The sequence below is a fragment of the Micrasema longulum genome, unplaced genomic scaffold (genome assembly GCF_059751315.1).
Source record: "Micrasema longulum isolate JH-2025_06_02 unplaced genomic scaffold, ASM5975131v1 h1tg001512l, whole genome shotgun sequence".
In the NCBI taxonomy this organism is placed as follows: Eukaryota; Metazoa; Arthropoda; class Insecta; order Trichoptera; family Brachycentridae; genus Micrasema; species Micrasema longulum.
This window is the reverse complement of record NW_028278696.1, coordinates 482,758-506,262: the sequence shown is the minus strand read 5'-3', so window position 1 is coordinate 506,262 and position 23,505 is coordinate 482,758. Positions and strand designations below refer to the sequence as shown.

At 32.0% G+C, this 23,505-nt stretch overlaps 1 protein-coding gene and 1 long non-coding RNA gene across 3 annotated transcripts; one reads left to right on the top strand and one right to left on the bottom strand.

The window, feature by feature from the left end:
- Nucleotides 1–5,251: 5,251 nt before the first annotated feature.
- LOC148275102 (uncharacterized) lies at nucleotides 5,252–15,864 on the bottom strand. Of its 2 annotated transcripts, none has more exons than XM_088236140.1 (5): nucleotides 15,305–15,864; nucleotides 14,114–14,235; nucleotides 9,946–10,090; nucleotides 8,857–8,977; nucleotides 5,252–8,766 (listed from the first exon to the last, which is right to left on the bottom strand). In XM_088236140.1, exons 1-5 carry the CDS (start codon nucleotides 15,519–15,521, stop codon nucleotides 7,785–7,787), a joined length of 1,587 nt encoding a protein of 528 aa, XP_088092266.1. In that variant the 5' UTR covers nucleotides 15,522–15,864; the 3' UTR covers nucleotides 5,252–7,784. The 2 variants fall into 2 exon arrangements, with proteins under 2 accessions (XP_088092266.1, XP_088092267.1); XM_088236141.1 differs by having other exon boundaries at nucleotides 6,901–8,766; nucleotides 15,734–15,857.
- On the top strand, nucleotides 15,397–22,665 carry LOC148275101 (uncharacterized). The gene is made up of 2 exons (XR_015824118.1): nucleotides 15,397–15,528; nucleotides 22,408–22,665. It is a non-coding gene; the product is annotated as an uncharacterized LOC148275101 (long non-coding RNA).
- Nucleotides 22,666–23,505: the final 840 nt, after the last annotated feature.

Genomic DNA, 23,505 nt, shown 5'->3' with positions numbered 1-23,505 from the left:
GATAGTAAATTTATACACTGCATTTTAAAATTCAAAAGTGTTTTATTAAATACATCTACACCATTAGCGTGTTCATTTGCAAACGGATGAATTCTCCTTATTGGCGTGTGTGCACTGTAATTTATTATAGATACATTTACATAGAATAGTTTATTAAATCGGGTAACCCGGCCCAAAACTCGCAAGTTAATTAGTTGTAACAGCTCGTAACAATCAAATATTGAATTCAATATTTAATAAAAATAACAAATCATTCAGTTTTCTTCTACTGTCTAATGTTTGTACATTTAAATATTTATTTAAGTATAAGTAATTAATATGTTCAACTGAAATACCTAATTTAAAATTATAAAAGTTATTTAAAAAAAACCGCCAGCTTTTCTAACTGTTCAATTGTTTAAAAAAAATAAGGTTTTAGATATTAATTTGTTATATAAAAATAATTGTTTGCTTCAAATACATAAAGACAAAATAAATAGAAGTGTTTCTTTGTCACAAAATGTAAGTGCGCGATCTAGAACAAGTGGTAACATCTTAATTCCCAAATTAAAAACAACTACAGCACATCATTATACTTACAGAGGAATATTTTTCTTCAATGAAATGACCAAAGAAAATAAAAAAGTGCAGTCAGGAATACAAAATATTTAAGAAAGAAGTTAAATGTTATATTTATAATTCTTCTTTGTGTAGCACTGATTAAAAACACCGTTCAATTGTTTTTTTGTAATTTATTTGTTATCCCAAAAATATTAATAATTAAAAATAAAATCAACAAACTATTTTAAGACGTCACTCCCCATTATGTACACAATAACTGTTTTTTCTTTTACGTAATTGGAAACGTTTATGTAAATATTTGTATCGAATTAATATAAAAAATGAATTCAGTAGTAATATTGCATACTTATGTTTCATGTCAAAATGAAAAAATAAATTTAAAAATAATCAAACTTATTTGTTTTATTATTGTTATTTTATTTTACTTTTAATAATAACATTGTGGGGATACTTAATTTATAAATTGTTTGAAACACATGTCTTAACCTTAAGTTTGAATTTTGGTAAAAAAAATCACATATTTTTTCACATATAATATTTTCTGCTTTGAATTTTGTGACTTCTAAATGGAGTCTAATTTTTACTTTTTTTCTGGTATTATGAAATTATGATCATGTTCAAGTAGACTTTGATAATTTTTTCGGCAAATTTCTGTTATTTTTAGAATTAATAATTTTATACACAAATATCATGGTATCGTAAAACATAATTTGCCTATACCTACAAAATAATTTTGTATTAATTTAACAACGACTTTATACTTGTGAAACTTTTTTTTTTCAAAATTATCTTTAAGGTTTTGTTTTGTAATATAATAAATTTGTTTAAACGTTCGTCGTTTTATGCTTAACTTTATTTTGAAACTCATATTTTAATCGACTTATTTCACACGGTAAAATTATGTATGGTGGATTTATTTATTACTGTTTCCTTTATTATTTTAATTTATTTAGAAGATACGCTCAGGTAAAAATCCTGCAAAAGGAAATCCTGGGGTTCAGGGTTTGATTTCCAATAGGATCAAAGCGGGGTTTTATTGGTAACTTTTCATTGCTGTATTTCGTAGTTTCTGGACTGGACCCGAAGCGTAAGATTGGTCACCTTGCGTATGTAATACATATATTGTATACATATATTATTATATTTTTACTACTAAGAATCACAGCGAAATTCAGACGAACGCTGAAGCATCCTGTGTATGGACATTAGTAACTAACAAAGCAATTGTTGTCAATGGCACGCTCACAAGCGCGTCTGAGCGCGAGAGAGACATGTATTATTTTCATAACAGGTATGCCGTGCGATGTTATACCATACGCTTATTCACAGATACTACACAATGTGATAATGTAAGTTTTGCGAACGCGCCAGCACTAGATAATCGATCAGCACTTTCACCGTGATCAAACGTGAACCTGCGCAAAAATATGGCATCGTGTTTGGTGAAAAATTTCTATAATTGCACCGCAACTGTAAAAAACAGAACAGATTCATAATATATCGTTCATTTCTGAATACAATCCAATTTATGGAATAAGTAATTAATCAGTTACATTTTTATGTAAACATTTTTGAAAACTGCCAGCTAATGTCGCATCTATAGTAACGAGTAACACAAAAATGAATACGAGCTAAGAAAATATGTGATCAGCTATAATTTTTTTTCTAAATTGTTGAGGGCAAGGCTATATTTTCTGTTTTATATCAGTGTTTTCAATATTTGGGTCGCGAAGCCTTGCTAGGGGGGGGGTCGCAGTCACAAGAATGGCAAAAAGAAAGGGGTGAAAAACTGACATCCTAGGGTGGAGGGGTAGAGCTAGATCTTAAGAAATCTGACGCTACCCTTCCCCTGCATCTTCATTTTATTTAATGCGACCTCCCTAAATAAGGTCTATTTATTATACGTCATGGAATATAATCCAATAATAGATCTAAAAAGTCATGAGAAGTATCTTGTACTATTTCCTGTTATTAGGTATATTTCACATACCTACCGTTTGTTTCGTAAAACAATACCTTGCTAAATTTGATTATTATTATGGTTATTTATTTAATAAGTAAATAATCTATATGAATATATCGTAGTATTTATCTAAAAACACTTCAAAAATACTGAACCATGGCACTGAAAGTACAAAAATAATAATAGTCAAATGTAATTTAGAATAGTCGTGTTAAATTTTATATAATTTCATGGCATTGTGATACTTTTATTCACAGTTTTGTAGAATAACCGGTTTCATCGCTCTATATTTTACGAAAATAATATTGTATTTCATAGGCTTAGTCAAATTTTATTACAAAATTAGACGTGATTGAAGTTAATTACCTACGTCGTCGAGATTATTAAAAAGTTTTAACCTGTCAATTAATTAAAATGTGGTTTCATAAAATTCAATAATTTAAAACGTCAATATAATAAACCACGATTTTAATTTAATTTATTTTCCTTTCATTGCCCTTGCACTGTGATTTTGACCAATTATTTTCATATTGTAATTTTAATTTTGGATAATGAATAATCATATTGACCAATAGAACTGAATCTAAGATATTACGTAAAACAGATTTTTTTTTAAATGTACACTTTGGAATTTGTATTTTAAATGATGCGCGTTTTACCGATTCCAAAAAAAATCTCAGACTGAATTCTTTCCTCGATACTTCTGTAAAAAAAAACGTGAGCGCCATCATAATTCATTAGTAGTTGTTTGGTGTCTGTTTACATCAGTCCATTTGCACTTCATCGCATTTGAACATGGAAAACAATATTGAACGAAGAGTTTGTTTGACGTTTTGTGTTTCCGACGAAATTTCTTGTGCCAATGCATTAAGAGCGTCCAAGCGGTATTCGGCATTAAAAAAAGATCTCAAAGAAGCTGAAGATGCGCCTCGTAGTGCACGCCTTCCGACATCGACAACCGATGGAAGCGTCGAAAAAGTTAAGGAAGCCGTGCTCGAAAATCGTCATGCAAGCCTCAGAGAGGTAGCTGGTGAGCTCAATATCACGTATGGATCGGCACAGCACATTGTGGCGTATGTTTTTTGGCATTCAATCAATTCCGAAAGGCAGTGGCCCAGATGATTTGTGAGGTAACAAATGATCCTACCATGTGAAACGCATAATTAGCTGGTGACAAAACATGGGTTTACGAATACGATGCCGAAACTAGCCAACTTTATCCGAGTGGCGCTATGAAAATGAACCAAAACCGAAGAAAGCGCGTTACAGTTATGCTCAGTTTTCTTTGTTCGGGTCAAACGGTCAATAAGCAGTATTATCTGGCCGTAATGAGATGTTTAAGGGATGCTGTGCGTAGAAAACGGCGAGAATAATGGAAAAACAACTTTTGGGTTTTGCACCATGATAACGCTACCTCTCACAAAGCACGCATTGTGGCCGACTGTTCTCGAGCACAGATGAAATATAAAAAAATGCGACGAAGGAATTGAAAGCCATTCCTTTATCAGACAATGAAAAGTGTATGGATGAATGGGTTAAATGTTGGCATATGTGCATCGCTTAAGATGGATGTTATTTTAAGAGCGATAAAATAAATGTACCCGAAAATTAACAAAAAACTGTTTTATTTACCAATTCCCCGAAATTTTTGGTCATAGTGTAATTCTAAAGCTATTTTAATACCCGTATGCAGAGACAAACCTTAAGGTGAGGAAAATACATTCTATTGTCTTCACCTTCGGGTTATTCTCTGCATTTGAAATTAGAATGTACTTTCCTCACCTTAAGTTTTGTCTCTGCAAACGGGTATAAGTGTCTTAACTTTTGAAAAGAAAATTAGAATGAACATTATACAATACGAGTATGTGCGCGAAGTACAACGAATAAAAAAATGCAACAAAATTAGAAATCATATAAAAATTTCGCAATCCATATGTACTTCTAACTAAATTTTCTTGACTTTTTTAAGAGAAATGAATTCGTTTTTATTTAACCCAAATATTTCCATTTTGAGGCCATTTGAGACATTGTCAGTCGTAAAAAACTACGCTAGAAAATCGGAATCGATTTGTGGTAGAGCAGAGTTCGAACTTCGGACCTCTGATCGGTGAGTTCGCGACACTACACGGGAACACAACCCACTTCAGGACTGTTTGTATACTTCATTTTATATTGTTTTCTGTCATATTTCGTTACAAGGAAGAAGTTCAAAGTTTTTTTTTTTTTTTCAATAGACTAACAAACTAAGTTTTGTAATTTTTAAATTACACCGCCTTCGACGTCACGAGTGCAAATGGGTGTGCTTTTCTGACCTTTAAAAAGGGAACCCCGAACCCCACTAAACACGGCTACCCGGAAACCAAAAATCTATCAAAACACATAATTGATCGGCTATTCTAAACACGTATTCACCTGAATTTGTGACGTTTCAATTGGTTTATTATATTATTAACACGTATTTTTATTAATTTTTAAGACATTTTAAAAAACTTCGCCATACAATTAAATGCTCAAATGTTTACCGCATGTAAAAAAATATTATTTGTACTAAACCATAGCACTGAACTTCCTCATTGAAACTGTAGTAAAACTACCGCTGATTTTTTTTAATGTCCATGCTTACACAATATTAAAAAATGGGAGAGAGTTTCATGTAACCAATTATTTTACATCATATTTGTACAAAACATAAAATAAATAAAAGTAGGTGAAATAAAACAAAGCAGGTTGTGATCAAATAATTGTTTTTTTATTTTATTTTTATAAACATTTAGTTTAAGAGATTATTCTTCCACATAAAATTCTTAAAAGATTAAAAGGTTTATTTTAAAAACATGTAAATGTATAAATATACATACAAATAAGATTCAGTTTATTTTATACTGTATGTTTTTATAATAAGAAGAAAATCTTTGTTTTTCTTTATGTAAGATTCATTTTGAGATTCAGAGAAAGAATTGAATAACAAATATTAAATATTTTCAACAAATGAAAAATCTCCTTGAGAAGAGAATATGGAAGTCTAAGCATTTGAAAGGCTTATGACCTGTTATTATTATTTTTTTAATTCAATGTACTTCAATAGATGTATCATAATATTTAAACTTTGGAGTCAATTTCTGCTAGTCGTAAATAACTAAGCTGGAAAAATGAGAAACAAATTGTGGTATGGCAATGTTTGAACTCCAGATCTCATCAGAGTCCGCTGCACTGCCACGGGACAAAACTTAGGTCCAAGTGATCGCTTTAGATACTGTGTACCTTTCTACCTATGTTTGAACATCCATATTTCTTTAATCCATCTGTTGACTTTTGTGACTAAAACTAATTGAAAAATTTCGTCAATCTTAATAAAATCTCTAGCTAATTAAATCCAGTACTTGTCTACAAACATTTGGAAATACTCAAAATACTGTTAAATATTATTTAGTTTAATTTTTCTTTTCAAATAAAAACTGTTTATCCCTTAAAAGGGTATCTTTTAAATGCAAAACTATTCTTATGACTCTGTTTGTAGAAGGGGTATTCCATTGTGACTGGTGTAGAGGTGATAAATGGAAATTAAAAATTTAGGTCATTTTCCCACCTTATGTGGAATGCCCCATAAATTAATTTTAATATTTTTTAAAAACCAATTTCAAAATAAAAAGATACAAAGCTGTTTAAAAAAAAATGTAAATCAGATCTTTGAGAGCAGAAAAGGGGTGTTATTATTTTTAAACATAAAGAGATACAAACTAAAATTATTTATATAAAAAAATATTTTTCAGTTTTAGGACTATAATAAGTACGGTTGCACAAGTGAAATAACAAGAAAATTGGTTGCACACAAGTTTTGTCAAATGGACACATTCACAGTCAGGAAAGTAATAAAGTCTAGTACGTATATCGGCTTAGACCATAAATTGTACAAAAAAAAACACAAAAACATGACGATTGGTATTTCAATGTATGTCAGATTTTCTATTTTTAATTCATTAGTTTCCAACAACACTGTTGACATTATAGAAGATATATTGTAGCATATTATTGACAACATTTTTAGAATTCGGATAGTCGTGATTTTGAAAAGGTCAGTAATTAAAACAATTATATGATCAGGGAGAATAATTTCGCCGGTCAACAAGACAAATTTAAAATAGAAAAACTCTCACGGTATAAGCGATCAAAATAAAATGATAGTATTTTTAGTATGGGTTCAACATAAAATGTATCCTTCAATATTTATCAAAGATGTGTAGTTTTCATATTTATTTGTTAAAATTTGTAGCACTAAAATGAGAGCAATCAACAAAAAACATAAAATATTAAACCCATTAAATTATTATTAAAATATTTTTTTCTTATAGCACACGTGCGTTAATAACAAGAAAGTCTTTTTGTTTGTAAAAAATAAATAGTTTTAAGTACATAATTATGTAGTTTGACTTGCACTCATCGAGGCTTTGAATTTCGTTAATTATTTACTTTGTAATTTGAGCATTGTTTTCAGTTCAATCAGGCTAAATCAATAAATCATAGATTATATGCTCAATGTAAGAAAACAAATAAGACTGATCAACCTTGCAAATGTCAAATGCTTGCATATAATTTAGATTTAGATGTGTTTCCACTTTTAATATATTTAACTACTACAGGAAAATAAATAAATCATACATAGAGGAAATTCAATTAAACAAATTTAGAAATCACTGTGAAAATAAGTACACAAAAATCATAAAATCACTTATACATATGAAAAAGAGAGATATAATAGCATAAATGATTTTTTTTTTCAAATATGTATACTTGCAATTTTTTTATTCTATTGATAAATAGTAAAGAAAAACTTAATCCACTTAGACTTGTACATGACTGTGTTTAAACCGTTACAAAGCAGTATAATTAGAAAACAATGTAAATCTAAAGCAACAAAAATACGTATTTAGAATTATCATAAAATTAAAGTACATTAATAAAGACTGCCATGATTAAAACAGTGATGTTTTTTCATGTTCTGTGTAAGTACTATGGACTCAATAACACCTCACTCTAAGTAACACAAAATAACACAGGTAAGCAATACTGTGTGTAAATTCATATTATATTTGTATTCTTTATCAGAATTAAAAATGCATGTTAATGTTATACACAGTATGAATAATTTGTGATTCTTTTTTTGGCATAAGTAAGAATATCTACATCAATATATTTTATCCTCAACATAAAAGTGAATCAAAGCACTCAGAGAATGAAAGACTGAACTTTTGGAATGCAAAACTCAGGAGTTGGACTTATTAGGTAGAAGGCTTTCGCTACTCGCGCTGAGATTAGGCAGTGATTTAAACACCAACCTGTTTTCTTCGTGACTTGTTTTGTGACAAAGGATGGGTTGTTCTCTGGTCAGAGAGAGTACGGATCTCTTTCGGTTCTCCGAAGTTTTGTTATCCAACTCCAACATTTCTTGGATATTCAATTCTAGAGGATCATATTTGTGGACAGAGGCTTCAAACGCTATATCCGATACTTGGGGGTGCACTTCATACGGGGAAGAAATACTTACTGCAGGATCAAACTTGTCCGATATATGGTACACTGTTTTCTCATATGGACAGAAGTTATAAGAACAGTCATTGAGAAACTCCTCCGAGTGGCTCGTCAAGTCCAAGTTTTTACTGGCATATTGATACTGATGCGAACCAGAATAACGCCTGTCGATGGGATGAAAACACGTGTGGGGAGCAGTACTGGGTAACTGAATACAAGCGACATCCCTCGAATCCAAAGTCTGCAATAATCTCGTGTCGGAATACCTCCTCACATCGGAAGGACCCACTGGCACCATTCTGATTTTGGCATCCCTTTTCATTGGAACTATGGAATAATCTCTATTTTCGCTGGTTAGAATTCGGCGGAAAGAGTTCGGGCGGTAATCGTTGAATCCCCCACTTTCGTCTTCTTCTTCCAAGTATACACTGGAAACAGGAGGGAAAACGCAAACTGAATGAGTGTGCATTTTACTATCATTGTTTCCGTGGGCTTGTTCGTTCAAATTTTGTCTCATTGCGTAGTTAACGAGAGACGGAGCATTATTTGTGGGATTGTTCTCAATATTGGCCACTACTTGCCCGTGGTTTCCTCTCTCAATATCATTGTTATCTCGACCGGAGCGATTATTTGATGCATTCGTAGTTAAGTGATGAATAACAGGTGACGGTGGGGCGACGTGTATTTTTTCTGGAGCATTTTGAATAAGAAGGATTCTAAAACAGTAAAAACAAAATTTAGGATTATCGAAACATTCAAGTCTCTTTAAGATGATAATAAAAACGAAGGGAAGCAGGTAAGTTTACCTGTTATGGCATCTCCACCTGCTGCAGAGTGTAAAATATTGCCGACATTGAATATACATGAATACAGCTCCACCAGTGAATCCAACAGCAACAACCATGAGTTTTGTCCAAAATGGCCAAGCTGAAATATTTTATTATTTATTCAATTGTATATTTATTTATACTTCTTCGTTTTACATATTCATATTATGTGAAATATACTCAATGTTTGAGCAATCTTTTAAAACCAATGCGTTAGAGCTTTTAATAAAACAAATTTCAAAGGCGGTTTCATATAGTAGATGATAAAGGCTGTTCAAATTTAATAATTATTACGATAAGTAACTTTACTATTTATTTATTTCCGAGGAGAACTAAGAAGCCATAACTTCAGTTTAGAATTTAGAAGGATTTTGGCTGGTTTGATATTCTTGCACAAATTAATATCTAATTGTATATAGATGTCCATGACATCCTTGCTCAGATAAACCTTAATGTATCTCGCTGTAACTTGCATACCAATCCTATCTTTGCCGTTGGAAATTATAAAACTAACATCGGATTCTTTTCCCTCTGCCAAGAATCCTCAGAACAGTGAATGAAATCTCATTAAACGGTACTATCGATGTGTTCCAACAGCAAGGGCAAGCATTCAAGAAGCAAGCGGTGTTGTCACTACTGACTCACTTGCCATGTCCACCTAGATTATGCCATATTTGTACCTTTTGTAAATTTAAATAAATTTTAAGACTGTTTATATTAAGTGTTATATATACTTATTAATGCCAATCTGTTAGGGCTAACATAAGTCTGTTGATTGGCTTAAAAAAAAAGCCATTCATTTCAATCCTGGAGCGACAAGGTACTGTTATAGCGATGCAATTTGTTGGTATTGTGAATTCATGTTTTCATACTGATTTTAATTTCCTGTAGTGCTATTCTGAACCACTCCCGCAGCTGTAGAAAACACCTTTATCAACATAAAAAATACGCAAGATAAAAGTGTTTTCTACGGCCGCAAGAGCAAATTTTTGTAAAAAAAATAATAATCAGAAAAATGAGTATGCATTTATGCAGCCTATTATGGAATGTTAAATATCAAATAAGTACCGATAAGGCCACGTTGTATTTCTTCAGCGGCTCTGTCAATCAAAACAAACAGCGACCACATGACACAAAGGGCAGCCACACAGTGAAATAGTACGGCACAGCATAGTCTTCTGCGTTCCACTCCAGACATTTCTAAGCGTCGCCACTGAAAACAAACATCCTATCAATATACAAAACATAATATTTTTATTTTTTATTTTCTTTTATTCAGGAAACATACAGTACAATGACATAGTTTTATAGTATACAAAATTAGAAAATGAAAATCAAAGTAAAAAAGTAATGTTAAAAGTATCTAAAAATAATATTAAAATGAAAAAAAATTACTTACTAAAAGTAATCAAAAAGTAAGAATTAAAATAAATAAGAATAAAAAAACATTTACAATTCATTTTAATAAATTCAAATACACTCGATAATTTTCAGGTCGTGGATGTATTAATATGATTTTTACCCTTGGAATAACAGTGGCACAACTCAAAAAACTCATTTGAAGGGGAGAGCAGTTACACACACACACCCATGCTATCGGTAAACTAACATTTACTCACAAAAACAAAGGCACAACTTAAAATTCACTCACTTGTGCCATCTTTTAATTTCATATGATAAATAACAATGGCATAATGATTATTGTGCTACTTTCACTATTGAAACTCGAGTAAAAAATTGTAATTCATCAGTGACATTTCAGTATACTTAACTCAAAATCGGCAATTTCAGACTTATGGCACTATTATCGCTCAGGTGTAATGTGTAAAAAATATACATTTACATTTTATTTATTTATTTTATACACTAGCAGCTATTAAGCTGATGGGTTTACATATAATGCAGTGTTTTAAAACAGAAAAGATGAAAAGAAAACACGAGAAATTTATGTATGTGTGTGTCTAGGTAGTTTTTTAACTCATTAACGGGAAGGTCATTCCATTGCTCCACAAGTCTGTTTGTCGGGAAGTTCTTCCCGGCGTTGGATGACAAGAATGACCTCTGAGATGGCGGTTATTATTTATAGTGAACATTGATTTCAACTTAGTAGTACATTATATTGCTATGTTAGGATTTTAAATGTTTCAATCGAGTCTTCTCTTCTAGCGAACTCAAACTAAGCTACCTTAAGTGGTCCTCACGTGTTTTGTTCCTTACAGAAACTACCATTTTAGTTGCTCTTCTATGAACTATCTTCAACAAATCCATATTTTTTATAAAATAGGGACTTCAGATTTGGTAGGCATACTCCAGGAGAGGATGAACTCATGTTTTATAAATTTCGAGGAACAAGTCGTGGGTAATGTGTGAGAGTGTTTTCCTTATTAGGTATAAAAGGGAATAGGCATGTTTGACAATTTCGATATGTCATTCCCATTTAAGATCACAAGTTATCACAACTGCGAGATCTCTTCGTGAAGTCACTGCTTATACTTGATTTCCATCCACGGTATATATTCATTCTGGATTTCTATGTGTAGGACAGTGCATTTCTCGGGGTTCAGCGTTAAGAACCATTCTCTAGTCCACTGAAAAATCAGGTTAAGGTCATCTTGGATTTTCCGGTCTTATAATTGGGTTGGTGAACAACTTTGTATCATCAGCAACGAAGGATATAGGTGACCTAATTAGTTCTCTCAAATCAGTCAAGTAGATTCCAAATGCAATTGTGCCATGACTGATCCCTGAGGCTCCACTCAGAACTGTAAGAGGGTCTGAGAGATCCTCCCCAACTCTCACTTGAAATATTCAATTTGTTAAGAAATCCTCAATCCAACACAAAAGCTTTCCACGGACACAAGTCATTTTATTGATACTCGATCAAAAGCTTTCTCGTAATCAAGATATCAGCAGGGTGACGTTTGTTCCACTCTTGAGTCCAAGTATCCACGCAGGATTGGATAGTTTCAGGACAAATCCATGAGGCTCTTCTACGATAGTATTTTCTTGCAGACTACACTTGTTAGACTAATGGGCCTGTAGTTAACAGCAGAACGCTTGTCCCCTTTTTGTAGATGGGAGTAACAATGACCTCTTTCCAGTCTGGAAGCAGTATTCCATTTTGAAATGAGTCATAATGTACGCAAGCTGCTTGCACACTTCTGTTGAACATCTCCTTAGAAGGATAGCTGAAATTTCAACTGGCCTCATAGAGGTAATATCCTTAAAGAATTTTAGTATTTGAAGGATTATTTCTGGTTATCAATATTTATATATTCAATATTTTCTACTGAGTTTTGTACTCTAGGTTTTAATACTTGTGGAATCGGTCCATCTGGTTCTTGGATAATATTTTTCGAACTACTTTACAAAGATATTAGCTACATCACGATTAGCTGTGACAATGTCACCTAAATTGTTATCTGTTAAAGCTGGTGTACACACACCTTACATGTTAATTGTGTCCGGATATCGAGCTGGAATAAAAATTATTATTATTATATTACTATGAAACACTTTCGGTCTGCTATCAAAGATATCACTTTAAAATTTTCGCCAGCCTTACAGCTAAAGTAATCTTGTTGTTAATTGTCTATATGACGTGTGTGCATTGTCGGATTCACTCAGTTAATATATTTTCCAAAGTATTCTTTTTTAAAAACCAAAGTCAGTATTTGTTTACTAATCCAAGGTTTATTTTTCCTTTTTGCTACATGTTAGTGGGATATGATTCTTTGATATGGGTAGTGATTTTGGAATCCCTCCACGCACTTACTATTTCGGCGTGGTTGTAATTGGTGATGTTCTCATTCCTGAGAATGACTCACCCAGAGCTTTGTAATCTTTTGCATAGACCCTACGAGAAGATTTTATCCCTGCTGTTGTGGTGGATTCCTGGCAGGGCTAAATTCTTGCTATCGAGATGAAATTCTACATTTGCAATTCAAAATTACAATTTGTATACATTTGGATAAATTTTTCATGTGGGGTATTATATCCATGGAATTTCCTCAGTGGCCACTTATGTCTGGCAAATAAAAATTCCTATAATAAAAACTGCATACTGAATATCCAACCATAGCGCTTCTACACTTTTCTTATTCTTTTATATTTTTTTGGATAACCAACAGCTACATTTATCATACATAAAAAATAAAACAAATTACAAATAAGCCAATTGCAGGTTTTCACAATATGTGTTTATATGACTGGTGGATACATAAATGGTGGATACATAAATGGCTACATCTCCCCAATTCAGTCAATTCCTCTTAATTTTTTTAACTGATCGCATCGGAAGATGGTTAAGTCAGATTTAACCGACGTTGTTGGGAGTAGTTTAGCTTTATTCCTGAGGACATTGCAGGCCTTTTCCTTAGTTTGCATAAATACTATTATTGGACGAATATAAATATACATATGAATATTCAATTTTACATAGCGAAAAAATTATTCCATTTTATAGACTATTAAAGATAACTGTGTTAACTTAAACTTTCCATTTAGAATTATTCATGTTATTGATTGTTTAGATATAAAAACATCTTTTACTTTATTTTTTAATGTTGTTTTCTTCTCTTTCTACTCGGTACTTTGCTATGTTTTTTAAATATGCTTTTTGCTCTACACATACATTCATTTTTTAATTATGACTTTAAATATGTTTCTTACTGTGTATTCTGTTTTTATTTCGCATTTTACCGAGTTTTAAAATATTTTTATATACATATTTATATTTTAAAGTTTTTTACTATGTTTTCACTACATTTATTGCTTTGTTTTCACTATGTTTTTGCTTCGTTTTTTTACTACATTTTTACTATGTTTTTACTACATTTTTACTGTGTTTTTACTACATTTTTACTATGTTTTCACTACATTTTTACTATGTTTTTACTACATTTTTACTATGTTTTTACTACATTTTTTACCATGTTTTTACTCCATTTTTTACTTTGTTTTTCACTTTGTCCCCTATCTTTATAACTGTTTCTATATATTGATTACTGTTATTTATATTTTTTTGACTGTCTTAGAACGGGGTATATAACCCTAGTTAGGCAGTCAAAGCAACTTTGTATAAATTGTAATTTTGTATATGTAATATAATATGCATACTTAAATCAAAAATCGCAATTTTGGTCAGGTGCAAATTGATTGTGGAATATCAATTTATTAGTTATTGACTTCAGTAAACACACAAATGTTTTTTTTATGATATATTATTTATACTCACCTCATTGAATGGTTTTATTTTTGTATGCATAATGAAATGGAATTTGCAAAGTTCGCAAGACCTCGTGTCTGATGCCGTTAGCCATTGTTGTAGACAACTCTGATGTACATACTTCAAGCTTCCTGAAAGTACAATAAAAATTGAATAGTTTTATTTAATCATGGGTTTTTCATTTAGTTGATTAAAACATTAAGTATTTCCTCTATAGGATACACAAAATACAAACAAGTGAAAATTAAAATGCAGAATGAAAAATTACCATAAATTGAAAAATAAATAACAGAAAAAGAAACTTAACTAAAATGTTATTAAGAAATAACTAACACCAAATGCATATTTCGAGTATGTCCTAATTTTAGTAGCACAGAATTTATTCCCCAAGGGAGAAAACAAGATGGATAGATATAGTGGAAAACCTATTTGAGAAGAGAATACGGAAGTATAGGGAAATTTACAGGGCTCAAGACCTAACATTGCTCTTCTGCTTCCCAAAATAAACTAATTAAAAAATTAAAGAAATATTGATGTTATTGGGCTTCCGCCCGATGCTATGCTTGGGTAAATGTAGCGCAGTTTTTAAAGTGCACACTTAAACTAGCCAATGTCAGGCCGCAGACCTAAATTCCCTACTCAAAAAGCTTATCCTTCTGTTTTAAAATGTCTCCAATATTTCATAAATAAATTTAAAACATTATTTTTACTGAAAAAAATACATATTGAATTTACATGTATGTACGTTCTATAAATTAATATTTATAACAATAAATAAATATTTACGATAATATTCGACTAGTAGATACCGCTAAAACGTAAAGAAACATTCATTGCCATGCCATCAACATCAACACGAAGTCTGCAAGGGCATAGTAAACAAACCATAGGAAATTTTATAAGAACTAATAAAGTCTTAACACTTGTAAAAAAAAAGTTACGGTATTGTTCCGAAAATCTCAAAAATGTATGGTGTGGCAACAAACATACAAAAATAAAGAAAACATAAAAAATTGCTACTTGTTTTAGATCCACAACATAGTGCCTATATATACTGTGCGAGATAATAATAGTACTTATTTGCATATTAACATTTATCTAAGGTTAAACTAATACAAACATAATTAATCATGCATATAGATAGCTATTTATTATCTAGAATATGGATATTTGTGTAATTTGCTTCAAATATAAATTTACCAGAACAATAACATGGAGCCAAGAGTGGGTTTTGTGTATCACTTTCACAGTGACAAATTCTACAAATATCTCCATTGGAATTGCTGTTCGACGTCTGACTGGAGCTTGATCCAGCACGAGATACTTCATTGTGGCCCCCTTGAATGTAAGGAGCAGTACTCCATTCAAAATTCTCTATTTCCGAAGAATTTTTAACGATGATTTGTTGCACTGGCATGTTGAAGGTATCTTTTTTATCTAACTAATTAATAATATCTAAACGAACTGTTTACGAAATATAGGGCAAAAGTTCACGACATCAATTTCTTCGTTTACACATAATACGTTTTCCCCCATTGTTGGTTTCCGATATTAGAAAACACGAGAACAAGTATCTGGATCGATTAAATTTCACAGAGTATCTTGAAAATGGAAAAAAGAAACAATTACTCTAATCTTCAAGGTGTCGTACGTCCATCTCGACTGATGTTCTTTTCCACTGACATTAGATATTATGCTATGCCATCTTTGAATAATATTTATTAATTTGTGCTCAGCTGATAAAACAGATTGTAGAGCACAATGACCGAGATGCTAGAATCAATGATCATCAAAGCTAAAACCACACTCGCTAGCCTAACTAGAAAATTAAAGGTAGGTATCATTTCCAAACCCGGCAAAATCCAAAATCTTAAAAAGTGATAATGAATTGAAACTTATTTAGAATACAATAGGATATTGTAACTCGGAAGGAATATCAGATTTGAGAATTTTAATAAATCGTATCTGATATTGTGATATAAGCTATACGTACTTGTTTAAAACATTCATGCATTAAAACCTTTTTTTCCCGTAAAATAAGCAGGTATTTTCATTATTTACCATAAAATCAACCTTTGTTTGTATTGGAAAAAAACGCGGCGATATTTTAAAATATTTTAATAAGAGTTTAAATATAACTTTCCAGTACATTATTTTGTTTTTTATTCTAGGATTTCTCAACCATAATTCATTTTGATAATAATAACCTTTTAGTTCATGTTAGTCAATCTTGAAAATAACCCCATTTAATTATGAATTCCCTATAATTTCTACCCATTTATTTATTTTTACTGGATTTTTGGTTTTACTAAAATAATATCAACTAACATTCCATACGTTTTTGAAAATCGCATTCCTGACTAGTGATGCAAGGCGGTAAAATTACCGCGGTATTTTACGGGAATTTTACCAGATTTTGGTCAAATACGGTATTTTTCGGTATTTTACAGTATTTTTCGGTAAGAAACGAATTTGACGTACTAATTTTTATTTTTCAAAAATATTACAAATAAGAGTAGTTTTAGAATACTTAGCATGACTGCAAAAACCAGGTTTAGATCCATCGGGTGGTTGTTGAGATTTATTAGAAGTATGGGACGTTCAAGGTCATTCGGTATGTACTTTTTTCACTTTTTTTATAAAAAGGGTTATTATGTTTTGAAACTTAACAGGATCAGTTGACAAAGGGTCCTTAGTAAAACCTTAAGTTTGTGACCTTGAACGACCACCGCTCATGCCACGATTTTGAAAAAGTGGTGCTTAAAATCAGTTTTTTTGTGTTTAATTACGTCCCTGAAGGTTTTATAGAAAAAAAATATACGAAATGTGTAATATCTTTGAAAAATAAAAATTAGTACGTCAAATTCGTTTCTTACCGAAAATTACCGTAAAATACCGTAAATTACGGTATTTTACCGCGACTTTTGGTAAAATTACGTAATTTTACATCCATATTCCTGACTAAAGTGCATTCCTGAGCAGAGTTTGACATTTGCTAAAAGAATTCTTTATTTGAAAATATTGAATTATTTTATGTTTTGGAATTCAAAAATCAACAAGTACTTGGGTACCTACTTAAATTAAATATTTGAATATCATCTATTGCTTTTAGATTTGGAATTCAATCATAAACAATTACCTACTTATCGATGAAAAGTTGTAACATCTTTTTTACGTTTATCCGAATGGTTTTTACTTAAGATTTTTTAGTAATTTTTTGTAAGTATACTTAATTATGTTTAATCTTAAGAGGAAACGCGGTCTGACTTTTCTTCATACAAACGTATTCACGTATTTTCTCTCTGCATTATGTCCCTAGAGAAATGTTTTTTTTACAATAACAACAACAACAACAAACTATCACGCGGCTTCCCCGTAAGGGTAGGCAGAGAGGATAGAACGCCACAGACCTCGCTTCCTCACATTCATAGATCTTCTCGCGCACGCGTCAATTATTCCGACTTTTACCATGTCCTTCTTCAAGTATTTGTTGGATTTGGTCATGCCATGTCTTGCTCGGTCTTCCTCTATTTCTGCATCTATGAAAATTCGCATTGTAAAAATGTTTAGCTTTTCTTTCGTTGTCCATTCGCTCTACATGTCCAAACCAGCGCAGAGCTCTTTTTTATACATTATATAGATATTTACAATCGCCGTGTCCCTATATTGTTTCGTTTTAAAAAAATAGTTTATTATGGGAACGAGAACGATTTAAACCCGTAAAAAAGCACAGTTTTATCTGCTGTCTTCGGGCGCACAGCGCACGGTATACAAATACATTTTTTTTTAAACGTAAAACATACCGATTCAGAACATTTTATTCTGATATTCTGTCTAAAAAATAATAAAATCGGTTCAGTTTTGAGGTGAGGAAAACGGTAAAGTGGAACGTCAATTTTGTCTATTCTAACAAAAAAGGTCTGACATGCAGTTGTCTTTATGTTCTAACCGATATTTATCAAAATTCTCCGTCCTCACAATTTATCTAAACCGAAACACAAAAATAATAATGTAAACGAACATATCTAATTTGGACTAAACACAATAATTGATATCAAACTTTCGATTGTGTTCATTTAATCAATTTAGCAAGAACTCAAATCTAGCAATAGCAAAGCATTGCCGGGTTCAGCTCGTCCTTAATATTTTATAGATTTTTATATTTTTGTCACTTGCGCAATAATATTTACACACATGTCCACCAATGATCCAATATAACACCAACTCACACAAACACACTAGTATGTATTATGTATTGTACTTGTATTTAATGTATTTCTGTGGATATCTGCCATTGGCACATTGGTTATTTTCTCTGTATATTTTATTTGTTATATTTTTTTAACATGTATTACTGTTGATATCCCCAATAAATAAAATGATAAAAAAAATAATAATTCGCAAATCGATGGCCATTAAAATAACATTTGTATTTTAATAAGAACTTACCAATTTATATAAAAATAACAAAATTAAAACCCAAAATTAATTCCCAAGTATTCCCAATATTGACCTCGCTTTTTCAAAATTCATACATATTCTTTCGTGGGCGCGCCTATTATTCAAACTTTTGACATAATAATTAATTAAGTTAATTATAATTTAGTTTTATAAGAAATAATATGCAGAACATAATATTTTAGTGTTTAACATGACGAAGTACTCATAAGCTAGTGGTGGAAAATAGTCAATGAGTTTTAAGTGATAAGTGAGAGAGAGAGAAGGAGAGAGATCCTTATTTGGGAGTTACAAAACCACCCCGACAGACGGAACAAGACAGTCGGTCGAGAGTCGGGAAGAAGAGTCGGAACGGAGTCGTAATGCAGCCGGAGGGATGTCAGGGAAGTGAGGCGGGTCTACGCGATCGTACCCTCGGTTGCGGAGACGATGCAGCGTGGGAGTCGAAGTTGAGTTCAAGTAAAAGTGAGTGTACAAGGTAGTCAACGCTACGTAGAAAATATCGTGGAATTCAACGACTCCACGAGGGTCAGCGGAGGCCACCTTCTAGCGGCGAAGGTCCCTCCACATCCGACATCCATCGTCCTCCGGTGGAACGCCAGTTTCCTGAACCGCCAGCGCGTGTGCCCAAACCACGGCCGGCCAGTCTTCCAGCTGGCACGATTCAAACACGAGTAAAAGGCTGACACTGATTTATTTTTTGCGCTGCGTCGTTTTATACATAACAAATCCGCGAGGCTGACATAGGCCGGCTAATGGCAGGCGGGAGTAGGCCGACCAATCCTGTCGCGAGAGAGATAGCGCGCTGTCGCCCGCTCTGTCTATCTCTCTCTCGCCACGTATAAAGCTATCTCCCCCCGCCACCCGCCCGCACTCAGGTGCAGACCGCGCGGTAAGAAACATGTACAGAGAAAATATTATTAATTTAAAACAACCAGGCAATGCAATATATTTATAATTTTCTATAACATCCTAATTCTATAGGCCTCGGTATAACGAAAGCCGACCCCGAAGGAAACAAATTAAAGTCTTTATTGGGGAGGCAGCATTTCATGTTTACATATACCGAGGTTTCTACACTATTTATTTAAGAGGCCCCAGGAAGGGCCTCTGAGTCTATACGACGTCCGCAACACACGTTATTTATTTTGGTCTTTTTTAAGCTATTTTTATATTCGTAATAAGGGTTAATTTTTCGTTTTATCTCCTCATGCGATTGGCAAAGAGGCCTCGTCGCGCTCAAATCAAAATCACGCAAAAACCACTACTCTAGTACCAATAATCCATGGAGAAAATACAGGAATATGTGTTAATTAAGAACATTCAGAGAGCGATTTACCCTGAGCCCTCTAAAATTATGGCACTCAGCCCATACCCAACGCGAATTTAGTAATTCTTTAATCGTCAGCCTTGTTTCGACGTGACCTTGACTTTTAATTTAAAACCAAGAGAATAGAAACAAGATAGACCAGATCTTGTCTTGAGTTAGTATTTTTTTTTTTTGTCCTAGCTTTAATTTTATTTCGTTGTATTTTATTTCATTTGTACCTGTATTTAGTATAAGAAAATGTCTTTACCATTGTTGGAATGGACTGTAGAAGCCTGTCAACAAATAAATAATAATAATAAAAGAAAAATTACTGTATCGTGGAAACGTGCAAAAATTTTCAGGATAAGAAAAATACTTTTCATTGATATGTAGGTACCTAAGTACATGTATTTGATTGAATTCCAAAACCAAACATTTTTAATTTTCAAATATTGGATTTAATTACATAGGTAGGTACTTTGGTACTTGTTTGTGGTTGAATTTCAAAACATGGAAAAATATTTTTTCAAATAAAGAACTCTTTGCAAATTTCAAACTCTATGCTACTTACCGGCAGTGATGCATTCTGTCAGAGATAACGTAGAACTATTACTAGTCATTCTGTGTAAGAATCATAAATGTTTAAATTTTTGTTGGTTTGGATATGTGTTTATTATTACAATTGATATTTTGATGTTATTCTTGTACTTATAATTTTCTTGTCTTTTGTTTGTATCTATATTGTTATTCCTTTCTGTTTATGTTTTTCTTATGTTTATAAATGTAACTTGTTTTTGGTCGATTTTATCAAGTTTTGGTAGTAGGCCCTAATAAAGAAAAAAACCAACAAGAATCCATTTTTAAAAAATGTCTCGAATGTCGGTTAATTTTTTTAAAACATTCAGTATCCATTGAAAACAATTGATGTTTGTAAACGTTAATATACAAACTTTTTAATTTACAAAAAAATAACATTCTCCAAATTTTTTGGAATATGCATTTAAGTCGAATGCAACCCTGGAAAATCGATGAAAAGACATATATGCTTCTAACTTTTTTCTACTCAATATATTGAAGATGTTATTATTTGTAAATCTTCAGTATGTGAATTAGAAAGTTTTGCAAAAAACCGCATATAAATCTGTCGAGCCATTTTTGAGTTTTTGCGAGACACAACACGGCGATCCATTTATATATATATATATATAAGATAGATAGATATAGATAGATAGATATAGATAGATGGATAGATAGACTAGCTGACCCGACAGACGTTGTCCTGCCCGAACCAAGTTCTACATTATCTCTGGCCTGAACGTCGGCTTGCCTTGGTACATGTTTGTGATTAAATTCCAAAACTAAAAATGGTTTATATTCAAATATTGAATTTAAGTAGGTACTTGTTTATGGTTGAATTCTAAAACATAAAATAAATATTTTTTTATATATGGCATTCTTTTGCAAACGTCAAACTCCGGTCTTCTCACCAACAGAGGGATGCACTTTTGTAGGAATACGTTTTTTTTTTAAATGTATTGAATTAAATATTATTTTAGTATTACCAAAAATCTAGTAAAAAGAAAAATCTGATTGAGATCCACAATAAACTAATGCTGTTTGTAAACATTCAAAAACAATTATTTTTTTAAGCACAAAAAAACATCTTTCCATTTTTTTGTAAATGCTCGAGCGCAACCCTGGTTCATCGATAAATAAAACATTAATGCTCCTTACTTCTTTTTTACATATTAGATTGAAGATTTTAATATCTACAAACACGCACAGCGCAAAGATCTATATTTTTCTGGAAACCGCACGTAAATCGGTTAAGCCATTTAGGAGGAGTTCAGTGACATCACACGTTTAGAGGAATTATAAATACAGGTATTCTTTAAACCCTGTCACATCTAAAACCACGATGTTCAGTATGAACAAGAAGACATATTGGCACATTAAAATAAATTTTTAGAACGAATAAAATTGATAAAAATAAAATATTTCAAAAAAACAAATGGTTGCTTACTTCTGCAAGTTTGAAGCGAGGAGAGGGGAGGGGGGGATTCTGATACCCCTTCAATACATGGCCACGCCCCCCTCGCTTCTCCCATGCTGAAGTAAGCAACCATTTGTTTTTTTAATTTTTTTAATTTCTGTGTTCTAAATATTTTTTTTAATATGCTTATATGCCTTCCTGCCCATACTGATCATCGTGGTTTCGGATGTGACAGGGTTTAAAGAACACCTGTATAAAGATAGAAGAGTGACAATTAAACGTAGCCAATCATAGAAAAGTGATTCTGAGATAATAGCACCTTTGTGAAGAGTGAATAAACAAATCTCCACAACAGTTGGAATGTTTTTGACTTTAACAAATGGTAAACAAGGAATATATTCGTTTTTATTTACATTACAAACAAGAATTGAATTATGTATTTGACCACTTTTAATGATTTTTAAATTAGTTAAGATTTTCTAGTGCTGTGGGTGTTTTCTGCAAATTGAGAAATACTGTTTTTGTGATTGATACCATTTTCAGAAGGTGATTAGAACAACTTTTTGTGTGAAAGCGGTCTGGCTGTTTTTAGCAAAACATAGAATTGACCTTACTGCACCCGATAATATCAAAATATCATTTTTTCAAAATTGTGGACTGGCTGCTTTCTGCATAACTACGTTCAATTACAAACTACACTAGGACCTAGCTCAGTAAGTAATTTTCTTTTTTTTTTTGTCGTAATTAGTTTTAAGACATTTCCCATGTTTTAGCTTAATAAACCTAGGTACATAAAACGTTCCAAGCTTTTTCAATTATCTTCCAAATTACACGTTTTCAGAATAGATTTAAGTTTTCTTTATTTCCTTTTGGGCTTTAAATTCATTCAGTTTAGAATAACATTATGACAGGGAATTCAAAATAGGGAAACACATGGCGAATTAACTTGTATACCACATATCCGATAAGGCACCAGGAAGATGTGATCTTCCATTAAATCTCAGGTTTCCGATCGGCGAATGTTCCTGCTTCCTCTTAGTTAGCAGAGAGACGGACAGATTCCGTCTATTTATACGAGCGAACGCGGAACTTGATTTTTACAGCCTCCGAGATAATCAAATCTCATACATAATTTTTCTCAACCTCGTCACTCTCACAACTAAACCAAACTACCCCATCAAATACATGATGACGTTTTATAGCCTAAATTCAACATTTGAATGTCCTTTACACAGACTTTGAAACTAGGTTTGAAGATATTTTGACAATGGAAATATCAAGGTGACAAGACCTGGACTTTTTCAGGGTAAGTCTTCCTAGATTTATACCCGTATGAATAGACAAAACTTAAGGTAAGGAAAGTACATTCTAATTTCAAATGCAGAGAATAACCCGAAGGTGAAGACAATAGAATGTACTTTCCTCACCTTAAGGTTTGTCTCTGCATACAGGTATTAAACAATCACTAAGATAGACCGGATTTTGTCTTGCTTGAGGTAGTAATTATTATTTATTTTTTTGTCCTAGCTTTAATTTTCTTTAGTAGTATTATATTTCAATTGTACCAGTATGTATTGTAAGCAAATGTGTTTCTGAATAAGTCCGAAAATAAATAAGCACAATGGGTTATAAATCCAAATA